Below are 22,305 nucleotides of genomic sequence, written 5' to 3'. Positions count from 1 at the left end.
AATTTGAAGCTCCATCTAGGGAGAAGGAGATTTGCACGCCTTGATCACTCCAGTGTAAATTTGATTTGGGGGTTGGCCCGTGGGAACACTACTTTATGACTATCATCTTTTTTTTTGGCTTATGCATATCAAAGGTAGAATTGTTTGTCAGGTTATTTCTGTGTGTTTAATATGTAAACATCTAATAAAAAACCAGGTGAATCACCACTTTGATGTTCATTATGTGACACTGGAATTATGTGACTAAGATTTTCTTTGTTTGAATTGTAGGTAAAATTATAGACGCAAATGACTGAATGGGCAGTTCTGAGATTGACTGTTTATTTATTCACACTAGAATTGCCTGTGTATTTCACAAAGGCCTGGTGTGTAGCTTTTGCCCCTTTAAGACTCTCTGATATTGGGTTTTGGACTTCTTTTTCTTTCTCTACTTGCAAATCAGGACAAGGGAGAAATGTTAATCCCCATATTAATATAGAAAAACAGATTTTTTTTTAACAAGTAGAAAATAGTTGTGAAAACTGTGTATGTGGCTATGCACCCATTTTAGGTATTTTGGTCATTCAGAGGGAGACAGAATATTCTTGACTCCTCCCCCATTCAATTAAAGTTTCTACCCATTCATTCTACTCTATCCCAAGCATTATAGAAGAGGGGGGACTACAAAGGCAAATAAGATATACCCCCTATCATCAACTACAGCAAATAATAGTCAGAACTTTAAAAATAATGGTAAGTCCTGAAACTAATATAAAATAATATTGAATGTCAAAATAAATAAATGTAAAATTTTATTAAAATATACAATGCAACAGTTTTATTAACCCTTTTTAAAAAAATATTTTAGTTGCTTTAGAGAGAGGGGGAGGGAGGGAGGAAGAGAGGGTGAGATACATCAGTGTGAGAGAGGAACGTCAGTGGGCTGCCTCTTGTATGCACCCTGGCTGGGGACCAAACCCGCAGCCCAAGCAAGTGCTCCGACTGGGAATTGAACCTGCGGACTTTTGCTTTGCAGGATGATGCCCAACCAACTGAGCTACACGGGTCAGGGCAGTTCTATTAATCTTTTCAAATCACCAACCATAACTGGTATTTGTCTTTGTATATCCTCTCTATTTCCTATTCATCTTTTTCTTTAATTTGGTCTTATTTCATAAATAATAATAATAAATAGCATTAGTTTCTATTGAAAAAACTAACAGTCAGAATAGCTGCCATCTAATTAACTTACTTTGTGCTAAGACCTTTACATAAGTAATCTTATTTAATCTTCAACGTGTTCACTGTCCTTTACTCACCATACATGGCTCCCTCCCTCCTTTTCTGACTGGCTCAGATCCCATGTCTCATCCTCAATTCCCTTCTCAGCACTCATGTAGCGAAGCCCTTGCTAAACCGCACATACTCCCTACCCTACGTTCACACGTATGCAGCTCCACGTGGCTGGAGGGATGTGCACAAACTTGCCTGTGAGTCTTTCTTCAACGTCATGGCCAGTAACTGAAGGGAATCCTTTGTGCTGCCAGATAATCACACCATGGTCCCCTGGTCCCTTTACTCTCCTGGAAAATTATTTCAGCCCAACTCCTCTGCCCTCCGACTTCCAACACCTTCCCTCCCAGACTGTCTTAGCTGATGACAGGGAAAACAGACACAATCACAAGCGCACTTTCATGAATCCCCTCCATGCAGTTTACCTAGCCTCTTGTCTCTGTGCCAATGTCCTCTTCCCATGATGTACTGTGAAGGAGCCATCCTCGCTCCTTGCTGAGGGGCAGGCCCTCTGTGTGAACACTAGATGTCACCTTTGTTGCCCATTCAAGAACGATAGAGCGTTTGTCCCCTCTCTCTCCTGAATCATGAAGTTTCCTCTGCTTACTGAATGAGACCCTTTGGCATACAACCATGACGTTATTTCTCTCCTATTAGATTCCACTTTGCTAGTTACTGCTCCATTTCCCTGTCCCTGTGCGCATTACAATCCCTTGAAAGAGTTGCCTGTCTTGGATGTCTCCAATTTTCACTTTGATTTTTCACCCCTACAACTTCATTAAGACTGCTCTGGCCCACATACACACATAGTGGGTACTCAGTAAATACCACTTGAATAGTTTCATATATGCTTACAAAAGAACACTGAGATATGGGTATTAAGATACTTGTTTTATAGGTGCTCTTGTTCAGGTCCTCGGTGGCCTGGACGGTGTTTGCCTGCACTGATCAGTTCTCAGTTCTCATCTTCCTTACCCTTTCAGCAGCAATTAAGGAAGTGAACACATTCTCATCTTGGAAACAATTTTATTTCTGGATCTTCAGAACACAGCACTTGCATGGTTCCCCCTCTCTCATGCACCACTCCCTCTCTCTGCTTCTGTTCTGGGTTGCTCATTTCCATTCGGGATGCTTCTCACCTCAGATTTCTTCTCTACCTACACTCATTTCATTTCCTTGGTCATCTCATCCAGTACTGTCACTTTAAATGCTGTCAACTCCCAAAGTTGTCTTTCTCTCCCAGCTCTTCCCTTAGGTTTCTCATCTTGAACATCCACCTGCCTGCTCAACATTTCACTTGGATGTTTAATAGGAATGTCCACAAACAAACTCTGGACCTTCCTCCCCCATCCCATTCCTCCCTCAACCTTCCCTATCTCACCTTCATCTTTTGGGCTGCTCAGCCCAGCAAACAGTGGAATCCTTGATTCTTCCTCCTCTCATACCCCAGTGAAATTCTCAGCAAATACTGCTGGCTTTACCGTGAAGTTTATCCAATATCGAACCATGTCTCACTGCCATTTGGTCTAAGCTGCCATCGTCTCACCTTTCCTTCTGTGACCCCTGTATGTAGACCTCCAGCCTGTGCTGGAGACTCTGGAAAGACCTCCACCTTGCCATCTCTGCTTTATTTATCCCCAGTACACTGGCTGTCATTTTAAAGGCTATGTATTTTAGTTTTCACTCTTGATTTGTTCCTTCTCTAGAATGGAAGCTTCAAGAGGGTCGGGACTCTGTCGATTGTAATCAATTATTTGTATCCCTAATGCCTATGGGCCCATAGTATGTACTCAATAAATATTAGTTGAATGAATTCATACATCATCACGAAACCACTATAAGGTAGGTAATAGATGCTCATTTTGAGATGATGAAACCCAGGCTCAGAAAGTCGTCTACCGAAGGTCATAGAAATAGGAAGTGTATGAATTGCAGCATGGACCAAGGTCCTTTTACTTCTACTCCTAAGTCCAGATCCTTAAACAGTGTACCATTCTGGGTTCAAGTCCATAGTTCTCCCACTGAACTTACCCATTTTTACTTTTAGAAATTCTTTAAATGACCACAAGGCTTTTGATTTTCTCATACATTTTGATGGCAGAGCCTTTCAAAGCCATGGCTTATAATCAGTGCTCAAGTACCAAACCTATTCTACAGAGCCATTCCTTGGCCCATGTGTTGCCTTGGAATCATGTGACAGGATCTTATTAGCAAAGTGATTCCTTACCATCTTGAATTTACCTGCTCTCAAATCTAGAATCAGGAGACTCTTAAGAGGTGTAAGAGAAGCAAAAGTATTCTTAAATCTAGATTCTAACCTTATATCCCTTAAATGCAGTTCTCTATCTATTCTTTCTTCAGACAGAATTTAAAACATTCTTACAATCACTCACCCAATAATCATCGAGCAATTTCTATGGGCAAGGCCCTACTTCATGCACTTAGGACATAGCAGTGAATAAAACAGACACATTCACTGCTCCCAAAGAGCTTACATTGAGTTGGTGATGGGAAGAAAGATAGTATTCAATAATAAATTAACATGTCATGTGATGAAAAGTACCACAAAGATAAATAAAACACAGAAGGGGGCTAACAAGGGCATAAAGTCAACTCTGAGATCTGGGACATTATTATTATGATTCGCCCTTGGAACACTAGTACCTAGAAAAATAACAGCATACTGTAAGCACAAGGTAAACATTGTGTGAAGTGGTGAGAATGAATGAAAAAGTGATGGTGAAGAAGAGAGTCCACTTAGGAGGTTGCTGCAGTAGTCCCAGTAATAGCTGATGGCAACTAGGCACAGACAGCATCTTTGTGGATGGAAATAAGAGGTTAGAGTCTGGATATATTGAAAAGGCAGAACCGACAACATTTCTTGACAGGTTGGATAGGCAGTGCACATTGGATTGGATTGAGGGAGAGAAGTCAAGGTTTGCATGATGCCAAAACTTTGGCCTGAGCCACTAGAGTAACCTAGCCTTGACTGAAGTGTGGAATTATAGGGGTGTGGTGGGCGTGGTGGCCAAATTTTCTCCGAGACTAAATTAAGTCTCTCCGTGTCTCCCTCCCTCTCTCATAGTTTCCTGAGATACCAAAAGCCAAGTACTGCTGTGTATCCAAGGAAAACCACTCAGAGCCATTGTACTGTGGAAAACATCCATGCAGCTCCCACTCCCCGCTCTCTTGGCCAGACACAGAGGCATCTCGTGTTGATGGTGCCCTTTCTTTTCAACCCTTGAATAAGACAGGCAAAGCCAAGGAAGGCCTTTTCCTTCACACACACCTCAGACACTTGACTTTTACTTGGAAAAAAGAGAAAGGTGATTGAAGTGGATGCAAGAGACAAAAATCGTGTTTGTTTTACCTTTCTGATGATGGCAACAGCTTGAATCGATTAGCTGGTTATTATGCATTCCTGCGCATGGCTTGTCACAGCAGTCTGATCTGGAGAAACACATCTCAGGTCTGATTCTGCATGGCCTCTCCTCGCAGGCAAACCTGACCTCAAAGAGTTTAACCAATTTTGTAATTTGAAACAACACACACATGCGCACGTGCACACACACACATCAAGTAACCAAAAATGTGGTATAAATCTCATTAGTAGAGTGTGTTCTGGGTTATAATGACTGTAACAGAGGAGATAAGTAGGATGCAGGATAGGCAAAGAAACCCAGGAAATAACAGAAAAGAAAAGAAAAGGTAGTAGTATTTCTTTAGGACTATAAATGTCCCCTATATATTTTTTTTTCTTTTTTAAAAGAATTTGCAAGATCCCCTCAAACAATTTAGAGGCAGTCAAATCTGTGGGAAAGATTCAGAGAGACCTCTGCAGGGTCTCAAAATATGTAGCTTAATTCCCTTTTACTCTGTTCCAAATATAATCCTGCTTATTTGCATGCCAATCCCCAGAATGCTTGTAATTTCACAACTCTTGGCTAGTGGTCTCAGCACTTAAGCTTTAAGAACAAAGCAAAATGTTCAGGGCGTGCCTTTGGCTTCAGTCTTTTTTCTACCGCACGCACCCCCTCCCCGTGCTTTGCAAAATTGCTCCGGGAGGTGACCTTTGTCTGACATTCAGCGTCCCAGTCAGAGTAACAGAAATGAAGTGGAAAGTGGCATGGGCTTTTCCTGTGAAGACCGCCTTCAGCCCAGTTACCCATGAATGAACCAGAAGCTTCGATTAACTCGAGCAGGGAATGTTTCAGGGGGCCTTAGTCTCCCCCTTGATTTTGTGACCAGGCTAGTTCATTTCAGCTTTCTGGGAAGCCCAAGCTGAGTATTCTGTACTCTCTTGCCGTAGATGCTTTTTATAGCATCTGCATTGCAAAGTACATCTTCAGTTTAATGAGAAGATGTCCTGAAATGTGCTCGGTGTTTTGCCTAACAGGACCATGAATTCACCATCCCCAACACAGAGCTAGTTATGTTCCGTGACACCTAAAGAATTTCTATTTCGTAGGGCATTAGGATCCACAGTTGAAGAGTAGGGATGAGAGGAGACTTCTCTTTAGAGGGTTTTATCATTTTTGCATAGCAAGCCGTTGTTGTTATTTCAATGGTATGATTGGTATTGTTTTTCAGGAGAGCTAGAAGCTCCCTAGCCAAGCACAGCCCTCAGCTCCCACTCACAGGGGCCCCTCCAAATTTGCCTCCTCTGGAAGTTTAATTTGAGCGGGCAGCTAAAGAACAATAAATTCCAGCACTGAAAGGGCATGTTTTTGCTTCTGATAGCATCGTGACTTTTGTTACCAGCCCTGTTGCCTAAAGTGAACTCGGGTTGGTGAACAGTGCACATGGTTGACTCACAGAACACACGGCTGCGCAGCAGTAGCATGCTGGGGCTCTGCGTTCCCCTACAGGTGTTTTCTACTTTTTACTCACCGAGCAGCATCAGCGCTCTTTCTTCAATCCCGAGAACCAGGGAGTGGAGTTCCTTTAAAGCATATTGTTTTGATAATATTTTTAAAATCCAGAATACGTTTGATGTTAGCTGACAAGGTGCCCCCCCCCCCCCCCACACCCGCAGTCCTCTGAGAGAGAGTGGATGGCGTTGCGCTTTTTGATACCTAGCTCTTGGTCTCAGGATGACCGCAGGCCGGCCTGGCTGCACAAGGTCTGAGCAGTTTGTGGCTTTTTAAGGGTTTGCGCTAGCGGTGTACACACCCAGCGACCAGCAGAGGCGGTGCCCAGCCCTGGGCTGTAACAAAGGCGGAGGCTCCCCATCCAGCCTGAGACGGACAGCCGAGGAGGGAGGGTTCCGGGAGGGACATGTCACCTTTCTGAAATGAGCGTTGTATGGGAGAAACAGGAACAGGGGCTGGGGGTGGCCTTGGCGCTTTCCGGGGCTTGGCCCTCGAGGCCTGGAGGGCGACCCCAGAGCTTCCCTTCCTGAGCGGGGACTGCAGCATCCCCACCCGGAAAAGTCCCTCGCGCCCCCTGGTGGCCATGGAGCGGACTGGCTCCGCCGCACTCGCAAGTCACAAAAAAAAAAAAAAAAGCGGGGTTGGGGGGGCGGGAAGAAAAAGAAAAAGTGGGTGAGGCAGATGCAAAGAGGAAAATCAATAGGGATAAGAGAGAAGAGGGAGGAGTCGCAGACCAGCCATTCTTGTCTTACGGGGTCCCAGCTGGCACCGCAAAAGAAAAAAAAAAAAAAAACCCGGGCGTGAACGCGAGTGGAGGAGGGTGTGTGTGTGGCGGGGGGGTCGGGGGTGAAAGGGAGACCAGGGAGATTTACTATTGTCTCTGGCAGCCGCCGCGGGAGCCCGGGAGGGGGGCGGAGGCGAGGGGAGGCGGCGGCCAGCGCACCATTCGCTCCACCTGATCTCCGGGCGCTGTGCGCTGAGGAAGGCGCGGGCAAGCCGGAGCCCAGAGAAGGAGGGAGGGACGCGGCTGCTCAGCCACCGCCACCACCATGTCCTACCAAGGCAAGAAGAACATCCCGCGGATCACGGTGAGTCCGGGAGCCGCCGCCTGCCTCCCACTCTTGCTAGGTCCCCATGCGCCGTGGTGGGGCGGCTTGGATCCCTGGTCTGGTCCCCGGGGAGGCACAGGGACCCGGGTCTGGGGGGTGGAGAGCGGCGGTCAGTCCAGCCGGCTCGCCGGGCGCCACTGAGACGGAGCGACCCTGGGGTTTGGGGAAAACAAAACAAAGAGGAAACCCAAACATTGGCGGGGAGAATTTAGCATTATTTAGTCTCCTTTCCCACCACCCGGTAGTTCCCGGAGGACACAGGCTCACGGCCCTCTCCGAACTGCCGCGCCTCCTGGGGTGTCGTTGTGTACGGCCCCAGGCTAGGGATGCTTTTTGATTAACCTTGCTTTTGGCGGGGCAGGGTGTGGAGAGATGACACCTTACCCTAGGGACACTTGGCAGTTCGACCGCGCCCCTCTCCTAGCTCCAGCTCCGGGGTTCTGCCCCCCTCGTGGCTAGGGTGATGGGGTGTCTGGACCTTCGGTCCTCACCCTGACCCCTTCTTGCCTGCATTCACCTGATTCGTATTTCAGTGCGTCATGTTTGGGACTGGACAGCTAATGTGGTTGTATCGGGAAAGACAACTTTAATGGTTTTTTTTTTTTTTTTTTTTGCCGTCGATGCATTTTGCATTTTTCGTGTCCCATCTCCTCCTCATTCCAAGGAAAGGCTGGGCTTTTAGAGCAGATTTGAGTTCGCAGTTGCAGGCGCACACCGCGTGCATGCCTTGTCCAAGTGCCATTGTGTGCGAGACAGAGCTGCTCAGGGCCTGCAGGTGTGAGATGCACCAGACGAGTACCTTGGTGGGGTGGGGAGGGGACGTGCCTTTATCAGGTATGGAAGCCACTGGTTACAGCAGCGCCCAGCAAGATGCTGTCGCAGCAGAATACCGCGCCCTGAGCTGAGATTTCTCCAGAATGCCCTGAAATGATGCCCCCAAATGGAAAGGACATACTACAGGCTGGAATGGACATTAAAAGAAAGAAAGCAAAACAACAAAAAATGTCCTGGTATTTGTTAGTTTCTCACCAAGCAGTGCCGTTGTGCTTTGTCTGTGGCAAAGGAGGTGTGTGTGCAGTGTGTGGTGTGTAGTAGGGGAATGGGTGGCTACTCCATCTTTGCAAGGCGAACAAAGGAAGTGATCCGCTGGCCCCTGGGAGGCTGTGCAGCTGCCCTAGGGCAGAACCGTACCTGCTACTGTGGTTGTTTGCCCCCAATTCATTAGGTTTGGCTGTGGGCGTGCGTCTGTTTGCACTTGTTTGGGTATGCTTGCGACACCCTGTGCATTCGGCATGCAGGACCTTCCCCTCTACAGGCAGGAGGAAGCTGTTCTCGCCTCTGGTGCACTTTGTCAAGTGGTCTCTTTCCGTCGCAGCACCCTACCTTTCCCGTGCACCTGAGCTTCATTCCACACATGTGTGCCCCACCCCCACCGGCTATTTTTCTGGTCCCAGGGAAGAAACACATCCCCCTGGGGGAAAAGTTGGGATGGGTAGGGATCCTGCTGACAGGTAGAGGCCATAGGTTTTAAACCCATTCTCCTTTACCAATCATTACCTGCTATCATGGACTTTCCATTATTAAGGAGACATCGTGGGTCTTTCAGAAAGCACAGTTGTTTGCCGGTTGTCTCTGCAAAGAGCTGTGGAAGCTATCATAAGTGGGGAAAAAGCTGATTCGGATAAAAGCTCAATTTTTATACTTATTTCTCTAACTTGGAGAGGTGAGCCCTATCTCTCACGCTATTACACGTGGGGGAGGTAGGCTGCATATAGGCCACTTGTTTTACACCCAGGATGCCTTTGCCAATTCTCCCATTTGGGATAAGCAGAGAACAGATTATTTTTCCTTCCTAGTCCGAAGAGTGCAGTGGTTCTTCTAATGGCACTTAGCTGGTGACACGGCATTGAGGGCCACACCCATTCTTCTAGGCATCACTTAAGCCACCTTTAGGGAAAGATAGAGAGATTTAGCTCTGGTCACTCATTTGCCTTAAAAGGCACCACATATGTGGCTGTCCCCTAATTCCAGAGCCACGTTTGCAGAGGTTCCCTTTTGTTCCTGTGTGGATGCTCTTCCCTGGGGTGCATCCTTCATCTTCAGTGCGGCTTCCATTCTTTCTCTCTGCGTGCGGGGCGTGGTGCTGCATAACAGCCTCTGCCTGCAGCGGGGGCTGTGTCTCCAGCAGCTGTGACAGGAATGTACCGTGGCTGTGAATTTCTTCAAGACAGGCTGCCTGATAGTCATTGTTGAAGGAGGGGTGAGGGAGAAGAAGGATAGGACTGGTGGGGGGAGGAATGCTGGTCTTTGGGAGCAAGAAATCCATTTGTAGTGTTGGGTGGTTTTTTTTTTTTTTTTTTCCATGCTTTGTGTTTGTATTTCCACGAACAAGGGTTCTGTTTCAGAATAAAATACTTTGGTGCTTTTGCATGTCTAGAGATGCTCATGGTACCCACATCCTGCAAGGGTTATGTTATCTTCCTAGATAACACAAAAACATGGACATGGATAGAAATTGATTAAAAATTTAAGTATTCTTAAAAATGTAAGACTATCCCCTACTGTCAATTCTAGTACAGTTTTAATGGTAAGGTTGTAGAATTTGAATTGAGTTTACTATCCTCTCCCTATTTCTTCTGGGGAAGGCTGCCCCACCCAGGAGTTAAAATGTCGCTGTAGTCCGAGGACCCGGGCAGCCTTTCTTGACCCTGTACCCCTTACCTTCCTAGGCACCACCCTCTGCCACAGTTTTGGGGGCCACTGTAAGGTTTTGTTTGTTGTCTTTCCTTCCACCTATTTGTGCTGTCTTCCTGAGAGTAAAGCCTTCTCCCTGCACTGTGTGTACTCGTTTCCTGGAGGCAGTCAGGGTTTCTCTGTGGCTGGTAGAACTGGCTGGGGCTTTCCTTGTATCTCAGGCCTCAGAGGTCACTGTGCCTTCTTAGGTCATCTACTTGCATGACCTGAACCGTCTACCTCAATACTAGTCCTTGCTTCTAAACGTCAGGGACGGGCACTTGGGAGGTGGTCCAGGAAATCAGAACAGGGGTCCTGTATTGTCATTCACCTCTGTCTCCACTCCTTAGCACAGCGCCTAGTACAGAGATACCTAGTGGTGCCCCTGTAAATTGATAAATGAATGAAAGAGTGTTCCTAATAAGAATAGCTCGCACCCATTCAGTGTTTATTACATGCACGGTCTCATGGCATTATTGAGTCAACACTGAGATTATACTGTAGTTATCCTAATTTACAAACCAGAAACAAACAAACAAGCAAAAAAATGAAAGTCACATGCATTTGCCCCAGGTCAGAGCTATAATGTTAGAGGCAGGACACAAACCTACACACCCAGCGGAAACCGAAGTTCACGTCTCTGACTCCACCATGACTATGGCTTAGGGCTGGTTGGGCAGGTGGTTGAGGAGGAAGACTCAGTCTCTACTCCTGGTAGGACCTGGGAAGCCACCCTCAGCTAGTTCTGTGACATGGTCCTTCTTACCTATTCCATTCAGTGAATATGCATACCAGTTTCAGGAATGGTGGCTACCCCATCAATGCTACAGGTAGAAAGTTTGGATAATTACAGTCACGGTTTTCCTCTGGTAGAAGCTACAACTGGAAGCTGACCGCAGGAATGGGTAGGGACCTAACACTTAGGTTCCAGTGCTTTATTTGTGTTCTATTATTAGAGTCCCCATTCCACAGTTAAGGAAATTGAAGCACAGATAGGTGAAGTCAGGTATCTGTTGCTACCCAGTGAGAATTTGGGGGTAACGCTGAAGACGAAACCCAGGTCTTGGCTGACGTCACAGCCTCCGCTGCGCTGGCACAGCCACTGCCTCCCAGAGGCATGCACAGAGGAGGTTTTGAAAGGTGTAGGTAGAGCCCTGGCTGGGGTAGCTCAGTGGATTGAGCGCAGACTGCAAACCAAAGCATCGCAGGTTCGAATCCCAGTCAGGGCACATGCCTGGGTTGCAGGCCACGGCCCCCAGCAACTGCACATTGATGTTTCTCTGTCTCTCTCTTTCTCCCTCCCTTCCCTCTCTGAAATAAATAAATAAAATCTTAAAAGAAAAAAAAGAAAGGTGTGGGTTAAGAGCTCCTGAATTCCCTCCAGGAGACCAGTCACACAGAACTGGCTTTTTGCAAATACTAATTAGATTTCCATAGATACTGCTTGACAGATAGCGCATTTCTGCTGCCTTGGAGGTTGTGTCATTTGTGTGGGATGTTCGGGAACTGCCAGAAGACATCCTCAGTCTGGAACAGGACCTGGAGAGTTTGGTCTGGGGCACCTAGACAGAGGGTGGGGTGTCATTGTGAGCGTTGTGAGCCATGGCGATTTTTTTTGGAGGGGAAGTGAGGGGGGTTTATGAACTTGGGGAACACCCGGGTCTCTGCAACACGTGAGCAGGGGCAAGTGCAGCATCCCCACCCATCCCCACCCCTCGATCTCCTCAGCCTCTTGCTTCAGGAGGTGTCTCTTTGCATTGGGGAAAACATGGAGGTCTAGAGCTTGGGGGATGAAGAAAGAGAAGTCACCCCAAGCCGGGTCTGTCCATAAGGCATCTTGGAAGGGCAATTCCAGCATAAAAGACAGAGGAAAACGATCAAAGACATAGGAATGGAAAGCATCTTAGATACCTATCGTGGAAATCACAGCCTGGGCCCTGCCTGGGGTGCTTATTTGTCACTTTATATTTTGGGCAGTTATGTGTTGATTCTCAGCCAGGTTATTCCTATTTCCCAAATGGCAGCAAAACGCCTCAAGTGAATAAAGCGCTATTAGTACCTGATGGAGCCAGCTGGGTGCTTGGGGGAATTCTGGAAAAGTCGATATCCTGAGGGAATTCAAGTCTCTGTGGTAGAACTGCCAGTTTATAAATAAAAATCTGCCCTGCTTATCTCCCTGGGCTGTTGAAAGGTTCGCATGAGGGAGTGAGCCTGGAAGTGGTCTGCGAACCCCGGATGCATTCAAGAGAGTAAACAGTGGTTTATTTATAAAATCTCAACCTCTTTGGAATGTGGACATTAATAAAAGAAGACTTGACAAAGGTCTGGAGTAGAAAGAGACTACTTAGGAAACATTTTTTTTTTAAATACGAGTTTGCAGAAACAAAAAGTAGCACAATGTTATATAAAAACCATTTTTCCCTGCTTTAGCTATGTTACAGTGTTCCTCAGAGTTATGCCTGGCGTTCGTTTGTGACTATCTAATAGGGGCCGTTAGACATAAACAAAGGACACTTTTCTTAGTTGAACTATATTGTTTTCAGTCCTAATCAGCTTCTGGCCTAGAAAGGCACAGATTATAAACACCGTCTCTGGCGATTTCTTTGCAACTCCCTGTTCAGTGGCTTTTGGTCTGCCCTTTCTCCCGAGATGGAAAAAGGAAAATAAAATCGAATTTGAAAAAGAACAAAAAATCTTTTCAGACCCTACTAGGCCCTCTGTCTTCTCTGCCATGACGTATCTCATAGGACTCTTTATGCCTGCTATCACATTTGAAAAATCACAGAATGTTTACAGTCATAGGACTGCCTTGCTGGGATGTAGATGTGCATCTCTTTGATTAAATCAGTGCTTCTACTAATAAGGGGGCTGGAAATTGGAATATGTCACCACGTCTGGAGATGGATGTTCATAGGAAGCCGGAACTGCTCCTGGGTACTTCCCCCTCCCAGCGATGCCCCACTTCTGCTTCCCTCCCGCCTCTGTGGGCCAGAGGGGCACGGATGAGAAAGACCCCGCACAGCCCAGACAAATAGGCTCCTCTGCTCTCAGGCTCTCCTGCTGTGAAATCCCTCTCTCGTCAAACCCAACATGTGTCTATTTCAATGTATGAAATAGACCAGAAAAGTGACTCAGTGGAATAGGATGAGCCCCTCTACCTGACCTGGTCTTTTGGCCCTAGTCAAAGCTGTAGAGAACTCCGCTATTAGAAAGATGGGACTAAGAATAGTGGAGTTATTATCCATAGGTACCATTTATTTAGTGTGTTAGCACATAATAAGTGGATTATCTAATTTAGCTCAGAACAACTGCTGTAGCTACAATTATTAACCATCATTTTGTGGTCTGGATAGAGGCTCGGGGAAATTAAGTAACTTGACTCAAGTCACACAGCTGAAAAAGCAAGATCTGGGGATGGATCCCTCCAGAGGTGAGTTAGTTTCACAGGCAGGAAAGCAGTCATTCCATATCCACAGGTGACTCTCCCCACCTCCCAGCCCCTCCCACTGACCACACCTGTTAGCTCACAAATGCGTTCACAGGACAGAGGGAGTGGGGATGGTCTGGCCAAACCTATCACATCACCATTGGAAGAACAACTGAGTGCACGTCTTCTTGACAGTGGTTCATGCATAGCTCTGCCAGCTGTCTGAGCTAGCTCCTGGCTTTTGCCCAGGAGCACGTATGAGTGGAAAAGGATGGAAAAGCAGATGCTGTTTTTCTGCCTTGCCTAACAGCAGATCTGGGCCCACGGCCCCTTTTCACTCTGTGTCCCTGTCCTCTTCCCGGACATAGAAGGAGCCAGGCTCCCTGTTTCCATTCAGTCAGGCAGAGAAACCCAGGACACACCCAGCACTCCGCACCAGATGTGGAGCGGGACAGTGTGTGTGTGGGGGGGGGGGGGGGGGGCCCCCTCTACCTATCTGGGACATCTGGAATTCAAAGACACATTTCTCATGGCTTCATCAATCTTTTCCCCCCATGGGAGCACTGGACAGTGATATTTGAAGGATAGGATGAGATTTTATTTTAAGAGAGGAGCACTCTTTTTTAAAAATCAGATTTCTCTTTTACTTATTAAAATTTACCTACTGATTTTAGAGATAGAGAAAGGGAGAGGGGGAGAGAGAGAGAGAAAAGAAAGAAAAGAAAAGAAAAGAAAAGAAATAAGGAAAGGAAAGGAAAGGAAAAAAAGAAAAGAAAGAGGGAGGAAGGGAGGGAGGGAGGGAGGAAGGAAGGAAGATTGATTTGTTGTTGGACTTATTTATGCCTCATCAATTTATTCTTGCATGTGCCCTGACCGGGGATTGAATCCTCAATCTTGGCATATTGGGATATTGCTCTAACCAACTGAGCTACCCAGCCAAGGCCAAGAGGAGCCCTCTTGTTTTCGGATGCAGGGGAAGAAAGAGAGCCCTGGATGGAGCGTCAGCACATTGTGGTTCAGGCCTGCCCTTGCCTCTAATTTATGTGTGACTTTGGGCAAACCCTTATTATCCTTCTCAGATTCTGCACCAGTCAAACGAGGGCACTGAACTGGATGATCCCTACAGTCCTTGCTAGTGCAAATGACCCCGAGAGCCTTTATTGTGTCTTCTATTTTCTCATGAGATCATGGTCAGCCCCTGCTCGCTGAGTTCCAGATTCACAGAGAGGAGTACTAAGCCCTCCCCCACCCCCCACCACACCCCGTGAGGGAAGGGAGAGCAGTGAGAGAATGGATGAGAGCAACAGTTGTTGGCTTCAACTCAGCGGGACCAGCCAACATCTGTGTTGTATATAAGGGTCTTCAGTTGCTTTTTACCCTTGAAATCCCAGTCTTTTTCTCATTGAGACAGTGGGCTTGGTTAATAGACTCTGTGCAAGAGAGAAATGGAATAATGATGATTGAGAGTGTTAGTATTCATTTCCTTAGCAGAGTGTTAGTATTAATTTAAATGAGTATTATTATTATTATATTATTATTGTCTTTAAGTCTCACCTAAGGATATGTTTTACTGATTTTAGAGAGAGAGGAAGGATGGGAGGGAGGAAGAGAGAGAGAAACATTGAACATGCCCTGACCAGGGATGGAACACGCAACCTTTTGGTGTATGGGATGATGCTCCAACAACATGAGCCACCAGGCCAGGGCCAAATGAGTGTTATTAAAGTGATAGCATGATCTGTTTGCTGGCACATGCAGCCTCTCCTTTGGATAAGGCTACCATTGATAGACACAAAGGCGACAATTGCCCCAAATCTAGACCGGTCAAACAAACAGGCAGACCAACAGAAAACAACTCCTAGTCTGCCTACACGCACCAAGCTCTATTCAGTTGCTCTTGCCAGTATTTTAAATGTGATGGCTGACATCTAATAGAAATAACCCACCCCAAGGTCAAGTAATGCCATGGATGCTCCATGAGGTAGGGATAGGTTTGTTCTGTTATCGCTGAATCTCCAGTGGTCTTAGGCTGACACCTATACCTATTTGTTGAATGAATGGACATAAAACACTTTGCAAAAATAATTTCATGGGAGAAGATGATCAGAACATGCACGTGTTTTTGCTTGTACACCATCCTCCCTTTTGCTGACAACTTTCTAGAATATTAGGTTTTAAAAGGTAAGGCCCAGCTCTAAGAAACTGGCAGAGGTCAGTGGGCTAAGAGGAACACGACAGCCCTTTAGCAGGAAAAGCAGAAAAACCAGGATTCAACTTGGGCAGATGTGCCTGGGAGGCCATCCATCATTGGTGCTTGTTTCCTCTGGCCTCCATCCATGCCTGCCCTTCTTCCAGATTCTGCATCTGGCCTCGTTCTCGGCCTGTTTCAGGGGCCTACCTGGGTGCTTCTTGCTTGCAAGCAGAACCATCATTTCTCTTACTGAATTAATAGAGACCTTTATGTCTTCGTTCAAGTGGAGAAAATTGTCACCGTGACTTTTTGAACCAGGATCTGACATAGATCTTAATCGAGGCCTCTTTCTGCTTTCGCATGGAAGCCACAAGTCATTAGAGCTATCAGCTGCAGTTAGACAGGCCTGTCTGCATGTGCACGGCCAGCTCCGCCATTCAGGGGGCTTGGTCAAGGAGCCGCCCAGAGTCGTGTTAGGGTTGGCCCTCTCCATGGGACGTTTTTACGCTTGGGTGTTTGTTTTCTTAAAGGTTTTTAATCCCTCACCCTATGTATCTGTCAACTTTCTCTGGGCTTATATTTGGAGCTTTTCCTGTTATGGGCTTATATTCTAAAATTCATTCTTTGGTTTGAGGTTTGGTTCACCTAAAATTGCACAAAACTGGTGGAACCAAATCTCAGACTGCTGAGAGCTGACATTCTTAACCCTGCTCTGTGGTGCTGCCTTAAATTCTACCTCTTCTTACCTTCTCCCGCCTTCAGGGGGATGAGATGTTGGTGCAAATTGGAGTTCACTTACTTAAAGTCCAGGGTTAAGTCCTTCTTTGTACCTATTCCCCCTGAGGCACAAGTGAGGAGTTCTGGTTCTGCAAGTCACCAAGAACAGCCAGGGGGCGCCCTCCTCTGTATGGGGTTGGACTCAGTAGCACTGCCTGGTTCTGGAAGCCATCCTGCCTTCCCGTTAGGGGCAGCCTTGCTTCTGGGCGGCTGCACATTGTTGGACTTACCCAGCCAACTAGCTAGGGACATACCCACCACTCTTAGCAATGGAGGCTCTTCTGCACTGAATTAGCAAAAATACCAATGAGGGATTCTTCTTAAGAATAGATAAGAATACCATCTTCTCGTTCCACGCCCCACACTGTACTCCCCAGCTTCTTTTTTTTTTTTTTTAAGATTTTATTATTTATTTTTAGAGAGGGAAGGGAGGAAGAGAGAGAGAGAAACATCAATGTGGGGTTGCTGGGGGTTATGGCCTGCAACCCAGGCATGTGCCCTGACTGGGAATCAAACCTGCAATGCTTTGGTTCACAGCCCAAGCTCAATCCACTGAGCCACACCAGCCAGGGACTCCCCAGCTTCTTAATAGACCCTAAACAAGATTCTGCTGAGGTTTTGACTGAACCTGGCTCTGTGAAACTCATAGAATCAAGAGCCTCCTTAGAGATGATTTTAACTCAGCCCTCCCTTACAGATGAGGAAACCGAGACCCAAGTGGGGTTGAATGAATTAAGCCTTTTTCTAGTATCTGGTTTACTGTGGGGTACTGAGATTTTAAAATTGAGTTGAAAACATTTTTTTCAATTACAGAAAAAGCTTGGTGGTTATAGAAATATTTGCCAAAAAAACAAACAAAATGAGGACAATAAAAATAAGCTAACATGAAATTAATCAGAGACAGACATTTTAAACTTTGTGACTATACCCATCTTGGATTTTTGTATGACTATATATGTCACTTATTAAAATGGTGCCATATAGTGTTCATGTTGTTTTATGTCTTGCTTTTCATTCCACAGTATGTTATGACATCTTGCCATGTTTTAAATAGTCTTCCATAACATAATTCTAAATACTTACATATTATCCCTGTGCTTGGGGATCTGGCTAAATTAACATATTTTGTTTAGATTTTTTTTGGTGGTTTCCAAGATCTTGGTATTAACAACAAAAACGAAATGATGGATTCATTTCCAGATGCTGTTTTTTAGTTGAAGTTAAATTAAAAGTTACCCCAAGATGAGAGGATGAATAAAGCCCAAAGTTGCTCAGCTCATGGGTGTCACTCTATAGATTTGAATCCCAACTTCTTAAAAAAAATTGATGTATCAATTATGGAGAGAGAAGAGAGCGAGAAACTCAATTTTTGTTCCAAGTATTGATTTATTCATTTTTTTTATCCTGACCTTAGGACATGTTCATTGATTGTAGAGAGGGGGGAAAGGAGGGAGAGAGAAGGAGAGAAACACTGATGTGAGAGAGAAACATTGATCAGTTGCCTCTCATACATGCCTTGACCAGGACTAACCTTGCAACCCAGGCATGTGCCCTGACTGGGAATCGAACCTGCAGCCTTTCAGTTCATAGAGCGACACTCCAACCAACTGAGCCTTGCCAGCCAGGGGTACTGGTTGATTCTTTTATGTGCCCTGACTGGGGATCGAGCCCACAGCAATGCTCCAACCAAGCAACCCAGTCAGGGCTGAATTCTAATATCTTTCATCTTAGTCTTATGTTTTCTATTGCTCCAGGTGCTTTAGCAGTTGTGCCGTTTTCCAAGGAAATCCGTTTCTCTTTCAAAGGAGCATATTTGTTTTCTCACCATCACCCTTGCTTGCCGCCCTGTCTTGCTGAGGCTGTTGATGTTTGTAGAGGTACATGGTGTCTTAGCACCTGAAGCTGCACAGCTGCAAAGGAAACATGCCCAGTCCTTCCCTTCCGCCCTGCCTTCATGGCTTAACCTATAGACTTGGGAGCTGGTTTTAATTTGACAGTTTCTGTGTACGTGTGTTTGTTTTAAAACTGCCCCCACCCCTTAATTCTTTCAAGGAGACCTTTGTTTGAAATCGTATACCCTTCCCCTCAAAGCCAATCTGTGCCCCAAATCTTGATGAGATTACTTTGTTTGGGGAAATTGATAAATTCAGAGTGGAGTTTCTGCTTTATCCAACTAAATTGGTTTGAATTATGGCCTTAGAGTACAGGCTTTACGCAACTTAGAGGGTTTGAAAGCAATTGAATGTGACCCTCTGCTTCTAGAGACTCCAACCTGGGTTTATTCCACAAAGAAGAAACATTTTTGTTTGTTTCAGTTTCTCATTGCGTGCTGCATTTCGGCCCCTTTTTGCTGTGAGAAATGATGGAAAAAACTTAGGTTTTGTTTTTTTTATTTTCACTTAAGGGCAGGGAGAGGAATAAGGAACCAATTATTCTAAACCCTCTCATTTTATTGATTAAGAAAATATGGGCCAGAGAGGGAAAATAATTTGCCATAGGTCACACAGCAAAATAGATATTAAAAAAAATTTTTTTTTCTTTTTACAAGGCTTAGGACTCATTTCTCTTGCTTTGGTGTAGTATTGTTCTTACACTTTTTTTGAGGCAGGGAATATGAGGGGCTGTTAAGGACTGGATTTGTCCCCTCAAAATTCATATGTTAAAGTCCTAATCCCTAGTACCTCAGAACGTGACTGTATTTGGAGACAGGATCTGGGAAGAGATAATTAAATGAAATGAGGTCATGAGGGTGGGCCCCGATCCAGTAGGACTGGTGTCCTCATGAGAAGAGAGTAGTACGCAGACACACGCGGGGCAAGACCAGGGAAGATGCAGAAAGGAGAGGAGGGCTGTTTACAAGCCAAGGAAAAAGGCCTCAGGAGAAACTAACTCCGCCCACACCTTGGTCTTGGTCTCCTAATCTCTATCTAGAGAGTGAGAAAATCGATTTCTGATGGTTAGGGTGCCCAGCCTCTGATACTTTGTTGTGGCAGTTCTAGGGAACTAATGCAGGGGGGAGTTAAGAGCAAAGACATTTAAAAACTCAACACTTCAAAGGTGGGAGGTTCTCAATGCACATAAAAGGGAAGCCCAGGAAATTGATATTTATAAGAAATTGTGTTCATGCTCACTGATTCTCAGTCATGATTTTCTATGTGTGGCATCTCATTCCGTCCTGTTAATATGCCTGGGTTATAGTAACTAGACCCCATTTACAGATGCAGAAACTGAGGCTCTGAAGGTTGACTTGTTAACTAACTGGCGGAGCTAGCTCCACATTTACCCCACTGCCTAACTTTAAAACCCTCACTTAGTCCTCTGTGCTGCTTCCCAATGAGGAAGGTAATACAAGCTGTTTGGTAAACATTGCTATCAAGTTTTTAAAAGTTAGAAGAAAAAATGGACTCTGCAGTCTCAGGGACTTGCAATCCACTTGATTGATTGGACAGGAAATTTTCGGTACCTGATTTTAGAATGAAGACAGAGATCAGGGAAATTTAAAAAGATATTCAAGGTATCTGAATTTCACGACTGAGTCTTCCCAGTGGCTTACACCTTTGCATGTTGAAATGGGCAGCTACACATAATGAAGAATTAATGTTCGTAATGATAGACCCCAGGCCCCGAAGGAATTGAACCCATCAAAGGAGAATGTGACACACTGGGTCACATTTGCTAAAGCAGGAAACCAGACCCATGTGGGGGAGCTTTGCCCACAGAGCCCCTGCCCCCCACCATGGATGAGAATAAGTCTACCAAGACAAGATCTGCTTGGGGAGGAAAGGTGACCAATCTCTCAAAGGAGAAGGGCTGGAACCGTTCCTCAATGGGCTTTTATTGGGTTTAATTTGCTTAGGAGTATAGTGTGTATACATAAAGCTCATCAGTCACTGTCAGGCAGAAATGATTAAACAATAGATAGCATTCAAAGAACTCTGAGGGCTTACTCTGACTCAGGGTCAGATAGTTAAATGGCCATAAAACTTTGGAGAACAAACTCACTTAATACTTGGACCCTTATCACTTAAATTGAGGGTATTAGCAAAGTAGGTTTCATAGGATTTTATGCATTCTTTCTTAGGCCTGATCACCCCAGGGAACCCGCCCTTTCCAGCACAGGGCCACACCCACCTCCAGCATTGTTTCAGGCTTAAGTCAGGCAGGGAAAGCAAGGTACCCAAGAGATTCGGAGACTTCTTGCAGACAGAATGAGGACTCAGGCTATGTCAAAACTGAGGGGTGAGGATCCATCACCCCCTTTTTCTGTAGCACCCCAAGTCCTTCCCTGAGGGCCCCTTCATGACCGTGCCTGTCTTAGGTCATTCCTCCATTGAGGAATCATAGCTGTCATTGGCTAACTGGTCATCTGCCCGGGCCCAAGCAGGGTGAAGAGAAAGGGGGCAGAGGGATGCCCCTACAAGGAAGATAAGCTTTGTCTCCTAAGTGGCTTATGGTCCCAAGGTCTTTCTACTCAGCCTTAGCCACGAGGGGTTACAGTTTCTGAAACCAGGCAGGTCAGTTCCCAACAGATCCTTACATCTGTAACGTGGGCAGATGTGGAAACTTATTTAAGAATAAGACCTGAGAAATATGCAATCAACCAAAGGACACAAATGCAAATTAACTTGAGCTGCTGGTAAACCCAGTTGTTATGATCGGAGAAATATGAGCTGCTTGAATGTCAAATGTAGATTGCTCTCTTACAGCTGCGTCCTCCCTGTTTCAAGGTTGTGTGGTCTACCAGTGCTGAAATATGTAGGTTTAAACCTACTTGGACTTCATTTGTAAGAAGACACAGTCAAGTTGAGACTTCAGTGGGTTTTGTTTTCAGCATATACTGGGGTTAAGTCCCAGTGAAGTTGTTCATAGACTAGCTCTGTGACTTTGTTGCCTCTATCTTTAGAACAGAATATTAATTCAACCCCTTCTCACCATTTTTTCATCACTGCATCCATCACCCTAGCTCAAGCCTCTGTCACCTGACTGCAAGAACCCCTAATTGAATCACTACCACAGGGCTATTCCCCACACATAACCAGGGTGATCCTTGAAAACTGTAAGTCAGATCCTGTCACAGCTCGGCTAAAACATCGACTGCACTTGGAATGGCTCTCGAGGTTCCACGTGTCCTGGCCATGATTTTCCGGACCCCAGTCCTGCCTCTCCCCCTCAGGGCTTGGGCATCAGCCATCCTCCCCTCTCGCTGTCCCTTGCACGTGCCTTGTCCACCTCCAGCACTGAGCTCTGCACCGGCTCCTCCTTGGGGCAGGAAGCAGTCTTTTCCGGGAGCAGTTCATTACTCGACGTGCTCCTTCCAGTCCGTCAGAGCTGCGTTCGGCAGACAGCCTCTGACATGCCTCTGAAACCCACATCGGAAGCAGACCCAGGCTCTCCTCCAAGCCTTACCCTCTTTCTGAATTTCACTTAGGACTCTGGAAATTACACTCATTTCCTAGCTTACTTGTTCTTTGCCCTTTTGACCCTACAGGCCGATGGCAGGGAATTTCTTTTGTATTATTTTGTATTTGTGTTGCATCCCTAGCCCTGTGAACAGGAGGCATTTTCAATTATTGAATGAAGGAATGAAAAGATAAGTAAATAAATGAATGAAAAGGCACACTGCTCCTTTAATGTAAAGTAATGTGCTTACTTTGGATAAAGGGGTTTGGGGACAAGGGTGTCAAGGAGACAGTATTATCAGAAGGCTATGAGACTGTCTGCTTCCTGGCGATAGGGACGATGTCTAGGTTGTTCCCTGCTGTACTCACAAAGGCCTCGCTCAGTCCAGCCTTGAATGACTGATGAAAAGACTTGGGATAACAGCGACATCAGTGACAAAAAACATGGATGAAAGCTGCTGAGTCTGAGGCGACGTGAAGAGACTTGCAGGTCTGTGACTCGTTTGCACAATTTAATGCATGTCAC

The 22,305-nt window shown here is 45.8% G+C and overlaps 1 protein-coding gene across 2 annotated transcripts in view; it reads left to right on the top strand.

Annotated features, from left to right (window-relative positions):
• DPYSL3 (dihydropyrimidinase like 3) overlaps window positions 1-22,305 on the top strand; it is a 104,183-nt gene that overhangs the window by 34,479 nt on the left and 47,399 nt on the right. Inside the window, exon 1 of one of the 2 annotated variants that reach the window (XM_028527628.2) lies at window positions 7,042-7,231. The exons of the other annotated variant lie outside the window; for it this stretch is intronic. Coding sequence (XP_028383429.1) covers window positions 7,193-7,231 — 39 coding nt within the window. The 5' untranslated portion in view covers window positions 7,042-7,192. Of the gene's footprint in view, window positions 1-7,041; window positions 7,232-22,305 lie in introns of those variants that run through there. 2 annotated transcript variants of the gene reach the window in all.

This window comes from Phyllostomus discolor, chromosome 13 (genome assembly GCF_004126475.2).
Source record: "Phyllostomus discolor isolate MPI-MPIP mPhyDis1 chromosome 13, mPhyDis1.pri.v3, whole genome shotgun sequence".
Taxonomy (NCBI): domain Eukaryota; kingdom Metazoa; phylum Chordata; class Mammalia; order Chiroptera; family Phyllostomidae; genus Phyllostomus; species Phyllostomus discolor.
The sequence above is the reverse complement of the archived record's forward strand: the minus strand, read 5'-3'. Positions and strand labels throughout refer to the sequence as shown.